At 45.4% G+C, this 21,397-nt stretch overlaps 2 protein-coding genes across 2 annotated transcripts; one reads left to right on the forward strand and one right to left on the reverse strand.

Moving 5' to 3' along the window:
• Positions 1–12,129: 12,129 nt before the first annotated feature.
• On the forward strand, positions 12,130–13,835 carry LOC127336665 (uncharacterized). Its single transcript, XM_071826815.1, has 4 exons — positions 12,130–12,330; positions 12,412–12,506; positions 12,605–12,749; positions 13,736–13,835. Exons 1-4 carry the CDS (start codon positions 12,242–12,244, stop codon positions 13,833–13,835), a joined length of 429 nt encoding a protein of 142 aa, XP_071682916.1. The 5' UTR covers positions 12,130–12,241.
• A 3,150-nt stretch (positions 13,836–16,985) lies between these two features.
• Positions 16,986–18,508, reverse strand: LOC127330749 (exocyst complex component EXO70B2-like). The gene has a single exon (XM_051356860.2). It carries the CDS (start codon positions 18,506–18,508, stop codon positions 17,027–17,029), a length of 1,482 nt encoding a protein of 493 aa, XP_051212820.1. The 3' UTR covers positions 16,986–17,026.
• Positions 18,509–21,397: the final 2,889 nt, after the last annotated feature.

The following is a 21,397-nucleotide window of genomic DNA, read 5'->3' on the forward strand; positions in this document are numbered from 1 at the left end:
AATGGGACCGGCGAGGACCCAGGGTCGGGGCATGCAACAAAGGGTGGGTGTTCGAGGTAGCGGAGGAACATGATTGGCTAGACCTTATACCGGGCCTCACACCATAGGAAGTGTGGACAGGAATGTACACCTCGTTGGCACCAAGGATAAGATCTCTTATGGGTAAAGCAACACACCTCTGCAGAGTGTAAAGAACCGTGACCTGTCACTCCCTGTTCCGGGATATGGAACTGCGAACGCGGCCGGAAAGGAGCTCCATGAAGTTCTAGTAAACCGGTGAAGGCTGACGGACATAGTTCTTCTGAATAAAAGCAACCTTTTGAACAAATGGTTATGAAAACCTGCATTGGTATTAGACTTTCTGGTCTAATGCTGTAGCTAGTGCATTAAACACCTCTTTCCTATAATGAACTTGTTGAGTACGCTCGTACTCATCCCACTCTTAAATCCCCTGCTTAGATATGGAGGCATCGAAGGAGGATCTACAGTGCAACTTGAAGGCCGAGGAGTCAACAACTACTTCACGAGACAGGACCCTGTCAGAGGAGTCAGATACCACACCCAACAAGGAGAAAACCTAGTTTAGCCATAGAAGGGAACTAGCTTCCTAAACCTAGCTCCTATTTAGCTAGAATCTATTCATAGCCCTTATAGCTAGTCAAATACTCTACAATTAGAGTTCGTGATAGGATTAGACTACGAGTCGTTCTTCTGGAGTTTATTTGCAGATTTACCTCATTGTAAAGTAGGAGGTTGTGCTGATCTTATGTAACAGAGTCAATGTTGTAATTCTATAGACATGCCTTGGACCCGCATATGTTTCTGTTGTACCACTCTGAGCGATATAATACTAGTGGAACGGTGTTTCATTGGTGTTATATCAGACTTGCATACTACACCATGCAGTGGTATGTCGGGTCACCACAGTGTGCAACAATCCCCCAATGACAAGAGTGGACTTGGATTCAACTCCAATAACAAGAACAAGTCCAAGAGCAAGAGCAACAAGAAGAAGGGCCAAGATAAAGTCAATGATCCGGCCAAGTTGGTTTGCTTCAAGTGCAAGGTTGAAGGGCATCATGTTAGATCATGCCCATTGAAGAAGAAGAAGCACTTGAGTGAGAAACAACAAGGGAAACGGCCACAAGGTCAAGGTCAAGCTCATGCTCGACCTCAAGTTGAAGATAGGCCACTTCCCAAGAAGAATCAAGATAATGTTCCCCAAGAGAAGAAATCAATAAAGAAGAGAAAGGGTAACACTTGCTACTTATGTCGTGAGAAGGGGCACTTTGCTTCTTCTTGCTTAGGTGGTACATTATCTAACCCTATAATTGTTGATGATGATTATTCTCTAGGGAAGGATAAGGATGGCAATGTGTTTGCTAAGTTTGTTGGAACTCAAAGTGGTTTCAAGAAAAGAACCATTTGGGTTGCCAAGCCTATTGTAACTAACCTCTTAGGACCCAACTTGGCTGGGGACCAACAAGCTCAAACTTGATCAATAGGTGTAGGTGGAGGGCATTGGAGACTTGGCTACTTCATGAAGAATTAAGGGATCTTCATATATTATATTTTTTACCAAGCCAAGTCGTATGGATTATCATCTATATCTTATATCCAATGTTCCTCTTTGCGGTAACTTATACTTCAACTCTTCATGTTTATTGTAAGTTACTTGCCCCTTTGCATGTTTGGTTTTGTACCAAATATGTGTATGTATGTGTTGTGTCTTACTTGCCTATCTTGTGTATTCAAGTATGCTTGTTTGACTCATCATATACTTGTGTATTGTTTTGAGCCTAATGCATCTTGATGATATCTTATTTGGCTCTCTTTGAAGTGATTAATGGAACATCCCATTTTGGGGGAGTGATATGCTTTGTGTATCTCTCTTTCTTTAAAATGTGTGTACATGGGTACCACCACTTAGTATTGATATTGCAAGATTATCTAGTCACTATGTGGTGTGTCATACTCATGAGAAATTCAAAGTCTAAATATCCATTAATCATCTCTAGTTGAATTTTAGTTGCCTCTTGTTTAGAAGAAATGTTTTATCACATTATGGGGGAGTAATATGTTTTGTACATATCACAAGCCTAGAAAATGTGAACATATGAGGTTATGCCACTTAGAGTTGATGCTCTTAATTATCTTGTTCCTAGGTGGCATGTTTGCTCAAACAAGCTCCATTCCTATTAAAAATCTTTTATTACTCATCTTGTGGGTTCTTGTTTGAATAAGAAATTCTTGGTGCGGTTTTTCCTCAAATACATATTTCTATATCTTATTTGGGACACCGTTTGCTTCAAGTTATTCTAATCATTGCCGTGCGTGATTGTTTGATTAGTTGAAGTTATCAAGAATCTTCATCCGTGCATAGTGCTTAATTATATATACATTAATCCTATGCCTTTTATTGTGAAGATGATCCTTACTATCATTGTAAATACACCACTGGAAATCATTTCCAATATACTCATTGTCTTTGACAATTGATAACCTTGTATGTGGTTGAATTTTTGGATCATCTTCACCTTGGATTGTTTCTTACTTCCTTATTTTATTTCCAAGAAATCTTTGTAGCTCCCATATGTCTTCCTTGTCCCTTTAAAAAATCTTTTGATAAATATCCTTGATTCATATCAAGTGTTTGTTTTGGAATACATCCCTTTTCCTTACGGTACATTGTGCCATTGTGAAAAGTGTAGTGGGTTTGGTTTATTTGTTCGAACCTTGCTCCTTTGGGAGTTTTGCTATCTCATTCCTTCTTCTATGCTTTATTTGTTGAATGAGATAAATCTTTGAGCATGTTTGCTTTATTTCATCCTTTATGCTCAATGGTCTCTTCTTAGTTCATTTGTTGAACTTTATTGAACAAATCTTTTGAGATTTGCTTCTTAGATATAATTTGGACAACAAATTTGTTTTGTGACACCTCTATGTCTTATTTAATTCTTTTGGTGTTTTGTCCAAAGAATATCTTTCTTGGATCTTTAAAAATTTTGGTGCATGCTTATATGTAATTTGTTTATACTTGTAGCATGCTTGCTTTTTTTTGATCCATAATGTAGGATATACTCCATCAAATCCCAAATGGCTAAGATGTGCATGAAATTCAAATTTCATCTAAATATGCACATGTTTATATGGAGTGTGTCCTATATATTGTGGTTAGTCTAACCATGTTGGACCCAATAAGTTTGGGGACCAAGATGTACTTGAATGATGTTTTAGGTACATTGGAGATGCAATGGAGGCTTGTCTCATCTATAAGGAAGGTGTTGTCACCATATGAGGATTGGAGTCAAGCTAGGATGATCTATGAACTCTTATCTACTACATCAAGCCATTGCCATCTCGGTAACAAGTATCTTATTCATGCACTCTCATACAGCATCCAACCTCTTGTAGGTTGTATCTTGGCATGAAATTATTTATTTCGAAAATATTGCGGTTCTTGAAAAACCCTTTTAAAGTAAAACTTCTTATTGAACATTTGAGTAATTTGAGAAGATGCATATGATAGGTTATATATATATATATATCATATTTTATGATTCACCTATCACAAATATGCCCTCTAACAATTTATTGCATATCAATTCCTCAAAGAGCTCTTGTGTGCAATATTGATGAATTTGTGAAATAAATCCGTATTTGTGATACTTGTTGCCTTTCTCAAAACACTCCAACTAGCTTTACTTCCCTTATTGTTAGTTGTGATGTTTTTGAGATTTAACTTGGTTGAAGTTCATTCATATACCATAAGTGAAAATTGGAGCCATAGGCTATATATGCTTCTTAAGCAAACATCCTTTGGTATATTTTATGACTTCATCTTGGATATCTTGTCTTATCTATTTTGTTAACCTCTTGTGTGTGCATGTTTCTTTATGGATCACTTTGTCCACTTTAGAAACTCATATACATAAGAGCGTTAATCAATCACCTTGATATCCTTGTTCTTTGCCGACCATCTTTTACCCCTTTTGTTTTTTAGTAGGTTGGTAAAGAAGATTTATGAGTGCTTGGTTTATTTATTTTCTTCATGCACTCATATCTCGTAATTGTTGGACTAAAGTTGTTCTTGATAAGCATATTCTCTTTATCTTAGTTGTGTTCTAAGTGATATATAGGGAGTGAGGATTCCATGTTTGTGCATATTGTATTCAAATGCAAACATTATAAATTGTGCACGAACCTTGGGGAGCTTTCTTATTTTATTTAAGAGCACTATATCTCTCTTATCATGATATCTTTGTTTGTCCAATTGGATCTTTGATTGCTTGCTTTATTTGTGAAAACTTTCTCCATCATGTTATTCTTATGCAATCTTTGATCCTCAATATAGTTTGACTTCCTTCAAGTATTCATCATTGGATATGTGCATTTGATTTCACTCAAATTATGAGAAGTGCACACTTTGGGGAGGATCTCACATTATATTGGCTTTCTAAATTTGTCACCCATTTTGGCACTCGATGCCAATGGGGGAGAAGTTTAGAGGGTTTAAGGGAATGGTTTTATACTTAAGTTTGGTTTGTGCTTAAGTGTTTTTCCTCTCATGCATTCCATATTTATATGTCTTGCATGGTTGTATATATATAGTGGAAATTGTCCCAAAGGTTAATCTTGACAATGTATGCAATGAATTCATGTTCATCACACGTGCATACATTGTGGGGGAGTTTTCTCTATATATATTGGTTCTACTCACATCCCGTGCATTTGTGGTAGTTGTGTGAGTAGAGCCGGGTTTTGATATGGGCTAGTAGCTTTGTGTTACTTGACCATATCAAATACAACCTCTTGTATACAACTTATTCTCGGATAAGTTGCGTACTTGTTTCTAATATTTATTATATAAACCCTCTTATTGTGGTTGTCATCAATTACCAAAATGGGGGAGATTGTAAGGGTATATTTCCCCTATGTGTGGTTTTGGTAATCAATGACAACCCCTATGGACTAATGTTTTCATTGAGTTTATATGAAGGAATATTCCATAGGTACAACTTGTATTCCATGTGTTGGATTCAAGTATGGATGCCATGAAGATAAAGGTATACCTTGTGTATTGGCATCAAGATCATCGGTATGTAGATATATATATGTGATATGATCAAGAAGAAGAAACGAAGATGGAGTTCTTATGTGGAACTCAATATTAGCCATGCTCTATCTTATGTGAGTATGAGAAGATACAAGGTTGAGTTGGGCAAGTTCAAGATGAGCATCTTGAGTGGATCACATGCTTGAAGCTTGTCGTCCATTTGGTGATAATGGACATGTGAAGATGTGTATCAATGGAGCTTTCCCATCATAGTGTATGGGGGAGTATTTGTGAGTCTTCACGAAGCAACATTGATCAAGTGAGGCATTCCGGCTTGTGTAGAGCTTGAAGAGTTATCATCAAGATCAAGCGGGATGCGCAAGGCAAAGGTATGACCTTGATAGGTTTTCCTTTTACCGGTCTCAAGGTGGTTGATGGGAGACCGGATTATAGGATAGATAGCCGCACTATTAAGAGGGGCTTTCGGTTGGGTAACTTGATCACATCGTCTTAGGGAGCTCAATCCTTTGCATACTTTGCATATCCTTATTGCTTCTTGGTGTTTCTATGTGTAAGGTTCTTGAGCTTGTTGCTAGCTTTACAACAAGCCCAAGTTCATCGAAAATGGAGTTCGCATGCATCTTCTATTGCGTTTTCGAGGTTGGGTGATTTTACCAGTTATTCATGATATAAGGTTCTACCTTTTATAGTCATGATAAAATTCCCTTCTACAGATTGTTGACTTTGCACTTTCTATAGGATAGCATTTGTTGTTATCTTCCAAACAAAATTGGTTTCATTCGAATCGGAGTTCGGGAGCACTAGTTATTAAAGGAAAAGGAAAAAGGAGAAAAGAAGAAAAAGAAGAAAAAGAAAAGAGGGGCAGCCGGCTGGGCGACCGGTCAGCCGGGCCGCACGCCGGCCCACCCGGTCCGCACCGGGCGCCAATCGGGCGGCATTCTGGGGCACTCTCGCCCTCATCCGGCCCAGCCCCGCCGCCCACCGGCCGCCAGCGCTGGCCCCGCCAGCCGGCCTCCTGCCGACCCGGCCACTTCGCCCCGCGCGGCCCACCTGCTCCCCCGCGCGCCTGTGGCTATTTGCCGCCCCCTGCGCGGCCTGCTCCCTTCCGGTCGGTGGCCCGGCTGGGCCGGATGGCTGACCGGCCTCCTCGGCCCAGCATCCGGTCAGCCGGCTGGGCCGCCGGCCTGGGATTTTTTTGGGCGTTTTTCCTTTGTTTTTTTCCTGTCTTTTCCCCCAACGATTCTATTTCCACCTTAGCTATAAATAGGCTTCTTCCACCTTGAGCTGAGGCAGTTCTTCCCATTCTCTCTCCTCCATTGTTGCATTTTAAGAACTTGCTCTCCCCTTTGATTCCTCTCATGATTCTTGCTATTTCTTGAGGGATCTAAGAGAGGAGATCTAGATCAACACTTCCACCAATCCTTTTCTCCTCTAAGTGAGGGAAACTCTTGGGATCTAGATCTTGGAGTCTTTTTTTGACTTTCCCCATTGTTCTTCCTTTCCAATCTCATCTTAGCATTTGTTGCTTGGGTGGGATTTGAGAGTGAAGGACTTAAACACCTCTAGTGTTCTTGCTTTGCATCATTGTATAGTGTTGAGCTCTCCACCACGATTAGTTCGAGTGAGAGACCGTGAGCTTGTTACTCTTGGAGGGAGACCTCCTAGTTGGCTTGGTGGTTGGTGCTCCGGTGATCTCTTCAAGAAGATTGTGAAGAGGCCCGGGCTTCTCCTTCGTGGAGCTTGTGAAGTGGTTGTGGATCTTGCCATCTCCGGAGCGGAGGAAAAGCTAACCATAAGGAAAGGGCCATTATCCTTCGTGGGTGTGGTTCAGAGAATAGGGTGAGCCTTCGTGGCGCGGGGAATCCTTCTTGGGACCTCCACTCCTCCAAACGTGACGTACCTTTTTGCAAAGGAAGGGAACACGGGAATACATCCTCGTCTCCGCGTGCCTCGGTTATTTCTATACTCGAGCTCTCTTTCCTTGTGATAGCCATTGTGCTTGAAGTACATATATCTTGCTATCACTTGTGCTACATATATCTTGTGCCTATCTTGCTTAGCTCTAGTTGCTATTGTTACACTTAGTTGAGCTTAGCATATTTAGGGGTTGTGCTTGTAAACTAAACGATAGTTTAAATTCCGCATTATTACAAGACAAATCCGTAAGAGTTTTTAATTGCCTATTCACCCCCCCCCTCTAGGCGACATCTCGATCTTTCAGCTTGCTTCTTAGCACTCCAGGAAATAAGGTTTGGCCCAAAGAATACAGCAAAGCCTCCTGTTGACCGTCTATCATCTACACACCCAGCCCAATCGCATCAGAAAAGGCACTAACCAATGTGGAGTTGGAACGAAGAAATGTCAATCTAAAACTCAAGGTATGCTTGATGTAGCGAAGAATTCTCTTTACCGCAGAGTAGTGAACAGTAGTAGGGGCATGTAGGTATTGACACACTTTGTTGACTGCATAGGAAATATCAGGTCTTGTGAGAGTAAGATATTGCAGTGCACCTACCATACTTCTGTAGTTGGTGCTATCCTCAGGACCTAGAAGTTCTCCCTCCCTTGCAGTGATCTTCTCAGAAGAGGACAAAGGTGTAGACATTCCAGAACAGTGTGTCATGCCAACACGGGCAAGTCCATCACGAGCATATTTCTCTTGATTCAAGACAATACCATCAGACACCTTATGAACCTCAAGGCCCAAGAAATAGTGGAGATCGCCAAGATCCTTGAGAGCAAACTCTTTTCCAAGGGCGGTAAGCATAGCATTGGTCGCCACTTGCGAAGAACTGACCACAATGATGTCATCAACATAGATAAGCATCAACATGGTCACATGAGACTTGCGATAGATAAACAATGATGTATCAGATTTGGAGGCATGTAAACCATAGCGAACCAACTGGGAACTCAACCTGGAGTACCATGCGCGAGGTGCTTGTTTCAAGCCATAGATAGCCTTGTCCAACTTACAGACATAATTCTGATGATGTTTATCTTCATAGCCAGGTGGCTGACGCATGTAAACCTCCTCTTCCAGAACGCCATGAATAAACGCGTTCTTGACGTCTAACTGTCGCAAACTCCATCCCCGAGAAACAGCAATGGATAGAACAACACGAACAGTGGCAATTTTCACAACTGGACTGAATGTATCCTCATAATCAATGTCATAGCGTTGTTTGAAGCCTTTGGCAACCAGACGAGCTTTATAGCGATCAATGGATCCATCTGCCTTGCGCTTGACTTTGTATATCCAGCGACAATCGATAATATTTTTACCTTGACGGGGGGAACTAAATGCCACGTTTTGTTCTTGACAAGCGTTTTGTTCTTGACAAGCGCAGTGTATTCATCCTGCATAGCGGCAGCCCAATTTGGATCTTGTAAAGCCCCTTGCAAATTAACAGGTTCATCAGAAGTAGTCGACAGACCCCAACGAACAGTGACGTCCGTATGCTGTTTGGGCTTGCGTACACGCATGGAGAAGCGAGTGGGCACAGGGGCTGGTGCAGGCGGAGGCTGCACAGCGGATCCTGGCGCAGAACTGCTGCTGCTAGTTGGCTGGACACTGTCGAAGGTAGGGGACTCGGACGGCGCAGGAGATCCTGTGACCTCCGGTGTGGCACGCGGGGCAGACGGGCTGGAGCGCGGACCCGGCGCAGAAGATCCCCTTGCATGCGGGGCGGGGGACCGCTGCCTGGGCGCCGAGCGGGCGGCAGAAGGAGCAGCAGACGCACTGGGAGGCGCGCGATCCAACGAGGATTCTGCCGATCCCGAGGCAGATCGCGTCAGGGAATCATCCTCGTGTCCAGCGTTGCTGTCTGTTTGTGCTGTAATTTCATGTAAACTGTTTGAGCTGTTGGAAGCTGTGTTTTCAGGCAAATTTTCAGCAGTAGGCGGCAAATTTCCTGTAGTACCCTGGGGAACAACAAAGGGAGCACTTGGAACAAGATTAGTAGTATAAGAATTATCAGCATGTAAGTCATCCAAATGTTCATCCCCATGGGAAAAAGAGTGTAATGATGGATCAAGGAGCAAGATTTCTTGGCGAAGTAAAGCACCAGCATTTGGGTGAAGATGTTGATACGGAAAAACATCCTCATCAAAAACAACATCTCTAGAGATATAGACCCTACCAGTGGCAACATCGAGGCACTTGACCCCTTTGGGGCGGAGACTGTAGCCAAGGAAGACACATTGCTTGGAGCGAAAAGCCAGTTTGCGCTTATTGTAGGGGCGCAAATTAGGCCAACATGCACAGCCAAACACGCGAAGAGACTTATAATCTGGTTGGGTCCCTAAAAGACGATGAACTGGGGTATCATTGTTTATGACAGTGGTGGGGAGCATATTAATGAGATAGGTGGCAGTGAGGAACGCTTCATCCCAAAACTTCAAAGGCATATGAGCATGTGCAAGAAGTGCTAGTCCTACTTCAACAATGTGGCGATGCTTTCTCTCAGTAGAGCCATTCTGTTGATGAGCATGTGGGCATGAGACATGATGAGAGATGCCTTGAGACTGAAAATAAGAGTGAATTTTTTCATACTCGCCACCCCAATCTGACTGAACTGTGAGAATTTTAGTATCAAGTTTGCGCTCAACAAACTTTTGGAAATTGATAAATGCAGAGTAAGCATCAGACTTTTTCTTAAGAAAATAAATCCAAGTAAACTTGCTATAATCATCGGTAAAGCTTACATAATAATCATGACGGCCCACAGAGGTAGGCGCAGGACCCCATACATTAGAAAAAATTAACTGAAGAGGGGCCGTGGAAACACTAGTAGAAATAGGATATGGGAATTGATGACTCTTAGCTTGCTGGCACGAATCACAGACAGACTCTAAACTCAAATCTCTAACAAAGGGAAGTTTATTCTTGCTAACAACTTGTCTAACAATGGCTGAATTTGGATGACCTAGACGACTATGCCACCTTGCTTGTGAGGGCTTGGCAGCAACAAAGGCATTCTTGGGAGACTGAGACGAAGACATCAACGAAGATATGAGTGGATAAAGCCCCCAACACAGCGCCCTCTATGGATTACTCTCTTCGTGACCTGATCCTTAATCAAAAAGAAAAAAGGATGGAATTCAATAAACACATGATTGTCAAGGGTGAATCTATGAACAGAGAGCAAGTTTTTAGATGCATATGGGACATGTAAAACATTGTTAAGACGGAATTTTTGCGCAGGAACAATTGAATGACCAACATGTGAAATAGCCATACCATGACCTCCTGCAGTGTTGACCCTGTCATTGCCGCGGTACTTGTCACGAACAGTTAGATTGTTGAGCTCTCCAGTGATGTGATGTGTGGCGCCACTGTCCTGGTACCAATTGGTATCAACGCCATATGAAGCAACATGAGCCTCCTTATCATCTGTGTCATCGTCATCATCCTGAAACCTCCATCAACAGTCACGGGCAGGATGACCTTCTTTGTTGCATATTTGGCACATCACATCCACCCAAGGGGTAGTACGGCGCCGGCCACGGCCACCCCCAGCAGGAGCACGGCCGCCACCACGTCCGTCACGGCGAGGCGGGCGGTCATCACGGCGATCGTCATGCCGGGTATCACGGCGGTCAGAACCATTAGTACAGTCACTGCGAGACCGACTATTGGAGTAGTTGTTCCTCCCACGGCCTTGGCGCTGAGCAGCATTGGCTGAGGTTTCGAAGACCGTCTCTGAGCCGGTGCCGAGCATGTCCTGGCGTTCATCATAAGCACGCAGCTGGGCATACAGGGAGGAGAGCGAGGGCGGCGTGGGAACGACGCCAAGGGCAGCAACCAGAGCGTTGTAAGGCGCACCGAGGCCAGCGAGGATGAAGGAAACATGCTCCTTGGAGCTGATGATCTCGCCGGCAGCAGCCAATTCATCAACTATACTTTGCATCTTGGTGAGAAATGCATACGTTGTCATCTGAAGTTTCTTTGTGTTCGCCAACTGGATCCGCAGGTTCGTGACCTTGGTCTGACATTGGGAGGCGAACATCTCCTCAACCGCTTGCCAGACACCGGCGGCGGTCTCAATCCTTTGCACATGAGGCAAAACCTCCGGGCCGATTGACTGAAGGAGATACCCAAGCACCATTTGATCCCGAGAGATCCAGGAATCATAGGCCGGGTTGGGGGTTGTCTTGGAGGGCTGATCTTTCTCCGGATTTTCGAGAGGCAGCGACTCCGGCGGAGCAGCATCGGATCCGTCCAGCAGTCTGAAGAGGCGAGCTCCGCGTATCGGCGGTAGTATCTAGGCGCGCCACCCAGAGTAGTTCGCGCGGGTGAGTTTTTCGGAGAGAGGCCGACCAAGGTGGACGAGCGGAGCGGTGGACGGCAAGGCCATGAGATCGAGGCGAGGTCAGCTTGGGTGGCGGCGGCGGGGATGAGTTTTGTTTAGGGTTTTGGGGCGATCAGTTTCGTCGGCGGAAGAGACGGCCTGATACCATGTAAATCGATCAGGTAGGAGGGTTCTACTCGGATGATCCGAGTCTCTTACATATTTATATAGGAGATACATTGAGGGGAGAGGGGAGACTACGTACCCGACCAGGACGCATACGTTCGTGGTTATTCTATCTCTAACAGTTTGAACCATGGTTGACACAAATATAAAACATTGCAAAAAAAAACTAAACCTAACTAGATCGGGCATCGAACTGGAAAATCCAGCTGGTGAGGGTGCCCCTGTTGTCTCCATCCGCTTTCATGGACACTGAGTTGATTTTTGTTGTTCTTCATCGGTGTGGCGGTGGGCATCCCCATGCATATGTAATTCTACTAACTAAGAGTTAAATCATGATACTTGTATTTACATAAACAATGTGTTTGAAATATATAGTTGAACTACATACTCTATTTATCTTTAAACATGAAAATTCTATCTTGTGATTGTAGGATGTGTTCGTGTATGTATCCGTCGCACCTAAGTTGACGAATGTTTTCGCTTATGTGCAATTTGATGGCACTATCCCTATGATTTAATCTTTAGTTTTCTCTATCCCTACGTGAAGTGAATCTGAAAATCTCAGCCGATCTAGTTTTGGCAAAAATGCAGGGACTTCAAGCAAAAGATTGCAGCTAGCAAAACTTTCCCGAAGTGAACTGTAGCTTCCACAGTGCGGCTTCGTCAGAGCACCAGCCGCCAAACAATGGCGGCGCTGGCAGCGAGCCGCCGTCTCCTCCATCTCCGGCCGGATCTGGAGTTCTGCTTGCGCTCCCGCGCCCTTACCCTCTTCCGGTAACCTCTCTCCTCCCCCCTCCCCTCCCGATTTCTCAACGCCTGACCTCACATCAGCCCCCAAATGGTTGTTTTCCCCAGGGCGAAGGGGGCGGGCGGTGTCCGGCACGCGCCTCCGCGCCGGAGGCTCGTGAGCTTCCGGCAATGTTCCTCCAACGAGGGAAACGCGTATGCCGGTGAGAGGCGCAGTAGGTTTTGGTCCCTGCTCGTCACTCGTCAGGCTGTATGTAAAATGCAGGTGTCTGACATGGCTTCTGCTTTCTCTGCCTGGCAGCGAAGAACAACCCTATGCAGAGCCCGGACGAGCAGTTTCTGCAGCTCTCCTTGGAGGAGGGAGAAGGCGATGGCACGGTGGGCGGTATCGGCGAAAGCGTGCTGCAAGATGTGAAGAAGAGCGCGATTGAGTTGCTTGCAATCAGGTCAGAACTGATAGACTCTTCTCCTGAATATCCAGAGATATTGCAGGAGTCTCGCTGAAACCCTGCTTAGGAGCAATGCTATTGGCTGTTTATCTAGCGAGTAACTGAATATTCCATAGATGACGCATGCAACTGAATTTGGCGCCGCAAGTCTTGGCGTGAACATTGTGAATATCTTGCTTTGCTTGTTAATCTTACACACTGAGGCCTTGTTCGGTAAACGTGGTTTGACCGGGTTGTTGTGTTTAATCCCTTCCAGCCTAGTTTAAATCCACTAGAAATCACGCCAACAGCGTTCGGTACACAGGTTTTGAGGCGGATTAGCCCCAATGATCCCTGCGAAACACGCCGGATCGGGGTGTAACTAAAACGCTGGCACCTACTTGCGTTTTTTTATTGTTGGCGCGCACTCAGCTAGCAACGAGACTTTCCCTCGCTGCAGCGCAACATGCATGTCTCTGTACTCTCTAGAACGAAGTAAGAAAAGTCAGCAGGAGCAAACCGACCGGACTCTCGTGATTTAATTTATTCGGTTACACCTCACCTTCTCCACCTACTTCTAAGGATCAACAACTGATTTCAGCTGAAAACACGCCAATCCACACCACAATCGCCCAAAACACCTGAGATAAAACATGGTAATCCAAGTCTGCCGAACGAGGCCTGAGGTGGCGTGGAAGTGGAACCTGGCAAGATTCAGTTGTAGGGAATGTAGAAATTAGGAATTTCTGTTTAGAACAGTTAAACTTCTATTCTGGTCAATCATGATTCATTTGGAATGGTTAGGCAGCCACATTATGACAACATATTGTATGCCAGTTGGCTGCATAATACTTTATACTTGCCAATTAATTGAGTACCATGCAAAGCGTAAATGAATTTTTTGTTCTACGAATTGCAGCCACTGGAATATACTTGTACTGTCAGCGTCTTGTATACCACTGTTGAAACTGGACACTGAAATATGTCTTCTTGTTTATCTTGAGCATAGCATTCACTGTTTCTGAGCTTAGAAAGAAACTATGTGGTAAGAATTATACTGTCGATACAGTTGATTCTGTGATTGCTGATTTCAAGTCAAGGTGAGACTCCTGTTGAATATGCAGGCATGAAAATGCACTGGATCATTATCCTTGAATCAACTAGCATATAACTGCAAGTGCATGGGCCTCTACTTGCTCACTCATGGTGATGAACTGATGGTTATCTATATGCTGTTGTTAAAACTTGCATATGAGAATGCACTAAAACTGGACTGCATTTGATTCCTATTACTTTTGCATGTGCAATGCCTTCTTTTCTATGAAAAAACATGTCTCCTTGCTTTTGCTTTTGTTATAACATCTTGTTCATTTGTTCTCAAAGAGGTCTGTTGAATGACGGTTATTATGCGGAATCATTTTCACGATCCCGGTGGCAATCATCAACTTGGGGTCCAAGGCGTATAAAGCAGGCTAGTATTTTTTCCCCTCTTCTCTCAAAACGAAACATTTTACATCCCGTCACTTATTTTTTTACTGAAGTCCGCCATAATGGGTTAGCATATGTGTGTATAAACTCCTTGTGAATCATTCACTATCATCTTGTAAATGTCAACTACTGCATTTTTGCCCCCTAAACCCCAAACCCACGCCTAATTAGCTAGGTCATGGGAAACTAATCCGTTGACCCTAAACGAGTAAAACAAAATTGTACATTGATGTCATGCCGTGTGGTTGCCAGAGCCTAGAGCAAGGATCCCATTGCATTAATCATGTGCTTAATGTCATGGACATGTTGCGACCATTCGTTAAGTTTCTACAAAAATAGTTTCATATCAAGTACATCATGAATATGACGAACATTATCTGCTCATGTTCTAATCAGGCACTTCGCCAAAAAGGTGTGCCAGAGGCCGAGGCGGACCAGGCGACAAGGAGTGTGTTCCAGGACGTCCAGGGCGATGAAGAACAGATGGCACATGGGTTCTCCAAAGCTTCCATGGACCATCTGTTTGCTCAAGCCTCCAAGCAGTGGCAGCGAGGGGGGAGCTTGCCCGTGGAGAAACGGCGCGCGCGCATAGTGAGGTGGCTACAGTACAGAGGGTTCAACTGGGCCGTGACCAACAACATCATCAGAAAGCTGGAGGCGCAACATCCTCTCTGACCTGAACCTTCTGTTGTATGTTGTTTCTGTTGCGAGTTAGTCTGGCAAGTTTATGCTGCTATGCCTCTGTCTGCTCTGCAATGTTTTCTGCGGATGTACATCATGTTTTGAGCTGAACATGGTATTTGAATATATCATTACCCTTGGCATTTCTCTCCCTGAAATCGTTCTATAAATGTTGGCACCGATTTCTATTTAGTGGAAAGGCAGACCCCGCTCCCGTCGCCCCCCGTCGGGCGTCCGGGGCACCTCCTCCCCCACCCAGGCCCGCCCCTCCTCCTTCCCCCGCCGCCGGGCAAAGCCCCGGCGGTGCTGGCGGTGGCGGATCTCCCTTTCCCCGCGCGTTTGGAGGGCCCGACGGGGCGGTTCCCATCCTAGCCGCGAGGAGGCTCGCCAGCTCCTTCCCGGACTGGCGTGGCTCCGGCTGTTGGGGGCCGTGTGGGCGGCGGCCGGCGCTGCAGTGGCCTCGCCCGACGGCAGGGTGCCCTGGCCGGCGGCGGCTTTGGGCGGATCTGGGCTTGTGGGCCCAGATCTGGCCCTAGCAGGGCCTGGCCGGACCCGCTCGATCTGAGGGTGGTCGGGATGCGCGGCTGCGTGCCCGGTGCGCCACCTCCGCTACCTCTCGCCGGCTGCATTCGCGCTAGTTCTGGGTCAGACGGGCTTGAACCTAACCCTGGCCGTTCGGGGCTGTCGGAGTCCGGCAGTCCTTCGTCGCTGCGGGCGATGTTCTGGAGTCGCTGGGGCGACGTCCTTGCTACCTGTCTGGGACGAGGTCCTTGGGCTGGCTCAGTACTGCAGCTACTCCAGCGGCTGCTGTCTGTTCTTCCTCCGACCAATTTGGTCGTGCTTGTGCATGTGTGCTTGCGCGCTGCGGATGGCCGATGTCATGGACGTCTAGATCTGGGTCTGGCCGAAACATCTGCCAGCCAGCACGTGTTTCCTGCGAATGAGTCGAGTTGGGGCTAGCTCATAGTGCGACTTAGGTTGGAGGCGCGACATTGATCTCCGCCTTGTTCGCTCTACATCCTCGCGACGGCGTCCGGAATTTCTATCTAGGTATGGATCTCGGTGACCTGCGGGTGTCGTTCCCTTGTTGAAGGCATCCCGATGATGGCCCTCCTGTTCGAAATGATGGACTCCGTCCCTCCGCCTTAATCTGCTCCTCTTGGAGGCCTCGCTTCGTGTAAGCTTCTCTGGTAGTGTCTTGTGGAGCACAGTGTGACCTCTCGCTGGTGTCGCGGCCCTCTCGCAACGTCGCCCTGGCTGCTTTTACACTGTTTGTTGCGGTAGCTGATGTCCTTCCTAGCGCCTTGGGGGGCTTGGCTAGGTCGGCGTCTGGTCGTAGCTCTTGCCGGTGTGCCTATCCCAACGCCAGGGGATGATGTTGTGTGTTTGGTATGGACCTAGCCCGAGCTCCATGGGTGGTGGTTCTCGGGTCTGGGTGAAAACTTTGCAGGTCCTCTGTCTCTGCCGACAACGATGACGCATTCTTGCACCATTCACCTTCTTGGAGGCGTCGCCGCAAGACCCTCCCTCCTTTGGTTCCTCAAGTTTTGCTAGGTGGCCGGCCCGTCGTTGAGTTCCCCCTTGAGTTGTTGTCTTGGTGCGGTGGAGGTTTGTTGGCGTGGACACGGTCGCGATCGCTCCGGTGCAACAGAAGATAAGGCTCCCTTCTCATGGATCAAATAACGCTTCGGCTTGCTTTCCTGTATTGTCTTTTGTTGTGGTTTGGGTTATGCGCTTGGTGCATGTGTGTTGTAACTCTTGGTGTAACTCCTAGCCGGTTGATGGCTTCGTTAAATCAAAGCTGGACTCATTTCGAGCCTTCTGTCTAAAAAAAAGAAAGGCAGCATATGTTCTGCTATGCAGGTACCGGTGTTCAGAGCCTGCTATTACTCAAAATACAGTGTACACCATAAAGTGCAGAATCTACCAAGCTTGTACGGTCTGTGCGATTGGCGGGAAAGTAGAATACACATGCTTGACCAGCTGATAGTATCTGGCGCTTAATATGCTCCCAGCCAACTTCAGATTACAACTTTACTTCCCAAAAGAAAAACCTAGATACAACTACCAATTCACCGGCCCTTTTATATGTTGGGTGCCTGGCCATGTGCTGGATCAATCAGCTTTCATCCTTCAAATAGCTCTCTTAACATCTCCTCCAAAACGTAAGGACTACTGCTGGTTCCGGCGTTAACATGCTTCTGTAGCTCCGGATTCTCCTCCAGGCAGTCGCGGTACACTGAGATAACTCTTTTGGCTATACTTTCCCGCAGCAAGTTTCTGAGACGAGGCTCCGGAACCTTCCAGAACATCTGAGCCTGGTAAGTTTTGTGGAATGCCGACTCAAAATCAGCTAGTAAAGAGGTGTTACTCCAACGATGGATCAACGGTAGAGAGAAAACCGATTTGGGTATGCATGAAATCACATGTCCCCAGGAAACATCGATATATCTATCCATGTGCTTCTCACATTCACGTTTAAGCCTTAGTCTTTCAAGCCACGGGTCATGATCCGAACGCCATTGCTCAAGAACATTTGCTATGAAATTGAAATTGTTAAGCAGGAACAAGTACCTCAGGCTTGGATCCGAGCACAGCATTGATTTTATGACGAGCAGATCCATTTGATATTTGATCGCAACAGACATCAGGCCATAAAGGTTCCGGGTGTGGTCGCTCGGTGCGGAGTTTTCTGTCGAAGCCCGTGTTTTCCTGATCGACACTATGCAATCAACCATGAACCGGGTGTTCCTGTGAACCGCGCCTCCTCCTCGAGGAATCTCGATAGCCCACAGGTCGTCATCCTCAATCAGTCTCCTCACCTTCTCCATCGTGCTGGATATGGCGTTGTTTAGCCTGGTCCCTGCCCTCGCCAGCGGGCTGCCTATCTCGGACGGCATGAACAGGCTGCCTATCTCGAAAGGCAGGGACATGTATGACGACGCGTTGGAGACACAGATGTACATGTCTAGCACGTCCTGTAGATTCCCGGCTTTGAGAGCAGGGACGATGGCGTCGGTGAAGACGAGCATCTCGGCAATGCTCGCCTTGCCAAAACGCGCGACCTCAGGCGTCCCGTGGCCAACGAATGACAGCTTCATGATACTGACGACGATCACGGTGAGAGCTCGGATCCACTTCTCTACCAAGTCTTGCAACAACCAGTCCGGGAACTGAACCACATGCTGTAAACCGTAGCCCTCGCGGAGTTGGAGAACCCAGTCGACGTCGAGCTCCGAGAACCAGTTGTCCAGGGCTGCACGATCCTGACCACCGCCGTATTCGAATGCTGCCGTCGGAGGAGATGCGGCGTTGTATGCTTGGACCATGCGCTCGGTGTAGCCATCGTTGACCATTTGTAAAGCAATAATCGTGAGCTCGTGGAAACCCAGGTCCGGATCCGGCAAGGCGGCGGAGGCCGAACCAGAGGAGCCGCCGGAGTTGTTGGACGGGTAAGAATTCGACGAACCAGAGTCGCTGGAGTAGCTGGATCCGTTATGGCTTGACTGGAAGTTGGAGAAGATAGTTGATCTTATCTGTTCTCCGGACACAGCAACCATCCGGATCAAGTCGCGGTAGGGGCTGCGCGGCGGCTGCGAGGCAGCCATGAAGCCGTGCTCTCCTCCGGCACGGTAGCAAGCCGCGCCGCCATTATCGTAGCTACTTTGTGGATGCGATTGGCAGGGGATGAACTGGAATACACACAGCCCGAGCCCGCGTGACAACGGTAACAAGCGACGGACTAACAAACAGCTGATCGCATGAATACCCAGGGTCAACGCTTTGCAGCGTGTTTGGCAACTTGTGACCTTGTGGGAAAGGGACCGGGAGTTTGGAGGTGGGAGTTAGTCAAGGGATTAAGCTAGGGAAGTTGATGATTAGTCTCAATCCCACGTTTGGTAGGTGAGGGGAATTAGTAGGGACAATGTTCTTTGTTCCATTAACTTTCAGTAGTATTGTGCAATGTTCAGAAGTGTTAAGAATGATTGTTTCACCTCTGAACATGTGAATTTTTGATTATGCACTAACCCTCTAATGAGTTTGTTTTGAGTTTGGTGTGGAGGAAGTTTTCAAGGGTCAAGAGATGAGGATGATATATGATCAAGAAGAGTGAAAAGTCTAAGCTTGGGGATGCCCCAGTGGTTCATCCCTGCATATTTCAAGAAGACTCAAGCGTCTAAGCTTGGGGATGCCCAAGGCATCCCCTTCTTCATCCACAATTTATCAGGTTTCTTCTATTGAAACTATATTTTTATTTTGTCACATCTTATGTACTTTACTTGGAGCGTCTGTGTGTTTTTATTTTAGTTTTGTTATTTTCATTCTCTGAATAAATGCTTGTGTGGGAGAGAGACACGCTCCGCTGGTTCATATGAACACATGTGTTATTAGCTTTTAATGTCCATGGCGAAGGTTGAAACTGCTTCGTTCATTGTTATTTGGTCGGTTCAGGAAATGTTGCATGTGGTAGTGGTATAATGAAACACTTGCATAATCTTGTAGATCATTGAGCTTTGATAACTTGATTCTTTGCAAACGTTTTGAGGTATTTAGATGGTAAAGCTTGCTGGATAAATAAGTTAAAATTAGTAGTGGATTGTTGTCTTTAAGCTTGTGCCGTACTACAAACTCTATTTAAATAGTTGAAGGTGTAGTTGGACTTAATAGCTTTCCATGTCTGAGAGTTCATCGTAATAACTAAGTTGTGCTGAAGGTCGAGGGAGCTAACGGGGTACTTGTGCCACCGTGAACGGCCCTCCTTGGAGTAAATTTTAATCATGCTCTTAATGATGAACCTGCTAGTTGTTTGCAATAAGCTTGTGAGTTCTTTTTGACTAATGTTAAGCTACGGTTTTTGGCACTTTCACCATCCAAATTTGCTAGCCTCTTCGGTACTATGCATTGCCTTTTGCTCACATTGAGAATTGTGCATACTTCGCCGGTACATCCAAACCCGTGGGAGGACTTTCTCTTGTTCTCCTACACATAAGCACATACATCTCCTCAAAACAGCCACCATACCTACCTACCACAGCATTTCCATAGCTGTTCCGAGATATATTGCCACGCAACTTCCATTTTACATTACATTCCATGCATGTTGTCATTTATTATTTATATATTGCTTTGCATGATTCTATACAGCTGATGTGAGGTTTACCCATGTTATGCTAGATCATTGCACATCCTGCTACACTGGCAGAGGCATACAGTTTTATACATCATGTTTTATTCATTATGAGTTATTTGTACCAAAAAGTGTGTTGTCATATTAGGATGTTGCCCCTAAAAGTGAAAAGAGCCATGGAGGCCATCAAAAAGAGAAAAAGAAAAGAAAGAAAAGAAAATAGAAAAGAAAAAGAAAAAAAAGAGAATAAAGAAAAAGGGGGCAGCATTACTATCTTTTATCCACACTTGTGCTCATGTTTTAGCACCTGCATTATTCATAGTCATCATTTGTGCTCATGTTTAGCACCTATATTCCATATGAGAGAGTTTTCATGTTTTACTAGTATAACTATGTAGGGAATTTACACTATAGAACTTGGGTTGTATATTCCAATGATGAGCTTCCTCAAAAGTGCTCTAGGTCTTCGTGAGCAACCAAGTTGGATGCACCCCCACTAGTTCCATTGGAGAACTTTCATACACATATAGCTCTATGTGCATCCGTTGCATGGCAATCACTACTCCTTACATAGCTTCGATTATATGACTTCCTCTTGTCTAATGATCACTTATAGCTTTGTAAGACTTTCTTCCATTTGGCCTTCCAAACCCCCATTAACGTTCTTTATGCCATAACATTCTGGTGCTAATACCAAATGCTTGCGCTCACCGGTTGGGTAGACTTTGAAACAGTTGATTCATGACGTTCATGTTTATGTTTACTTGACTGAATCCTTCTTATGTTGTGAAAATTTACTTGATGCTTGGAATGAAGGATAGAACTTCTATGCTGGATACTTAACACATCTTTAATGAACTTTGTACGGTTTCATGTCTTTGAAGCAATAGTTCATGAAAACTTCTAGCTTGTTTAACTCTTGCATTATCATCTCTTATATCAATATAGACATTTGCTTTGAGTGATTTGATCTCAGTTCATATGATTTACATCATTATTGGATCAAGATTATGTTGGTAGCATGTCACTTCAGAAATTATCTTTGTTATCGTTTACCTACTCGAGGACGAGTAGGAACTAAGCTTGGGGATGCTGATACGTCTCCAATGTATCTATAATTTCTTATGTTCCATTCTTGTTTTATGACAATACCTACATGTTTTGTACACTTTATATCGTTTTGATGCATTTTCCGGAACTAACCTATTGACGAGATGCCGAAGTGCCAGTTCCTGTTTTCTGCTGTTTTTGGTTTCAGAAATCCTAGTAAGGAAATATTCTCGGAATTGGACGAAATCAACGCACAGTATCTTATATTTCAAGGAAGCTTCCAGAGCACCGAAGAGGGGCCAGAGGAGAGGCCCAGGGC

Source organism: Lolium perenne, chromosome 2 (assembly GCF_019359855.2).
Source record: "Lolium perenne isolate Kyuss_39 chromosome 2, Kyuss_2.0, whole genome shotgun sequence".
Classification (NCBI taxonomy): Eukaryota; Viridiplantae; Streptophyta; class Magnoliopsida; order Poales; family Poaceae; genus Lolium; species Lolium perenne.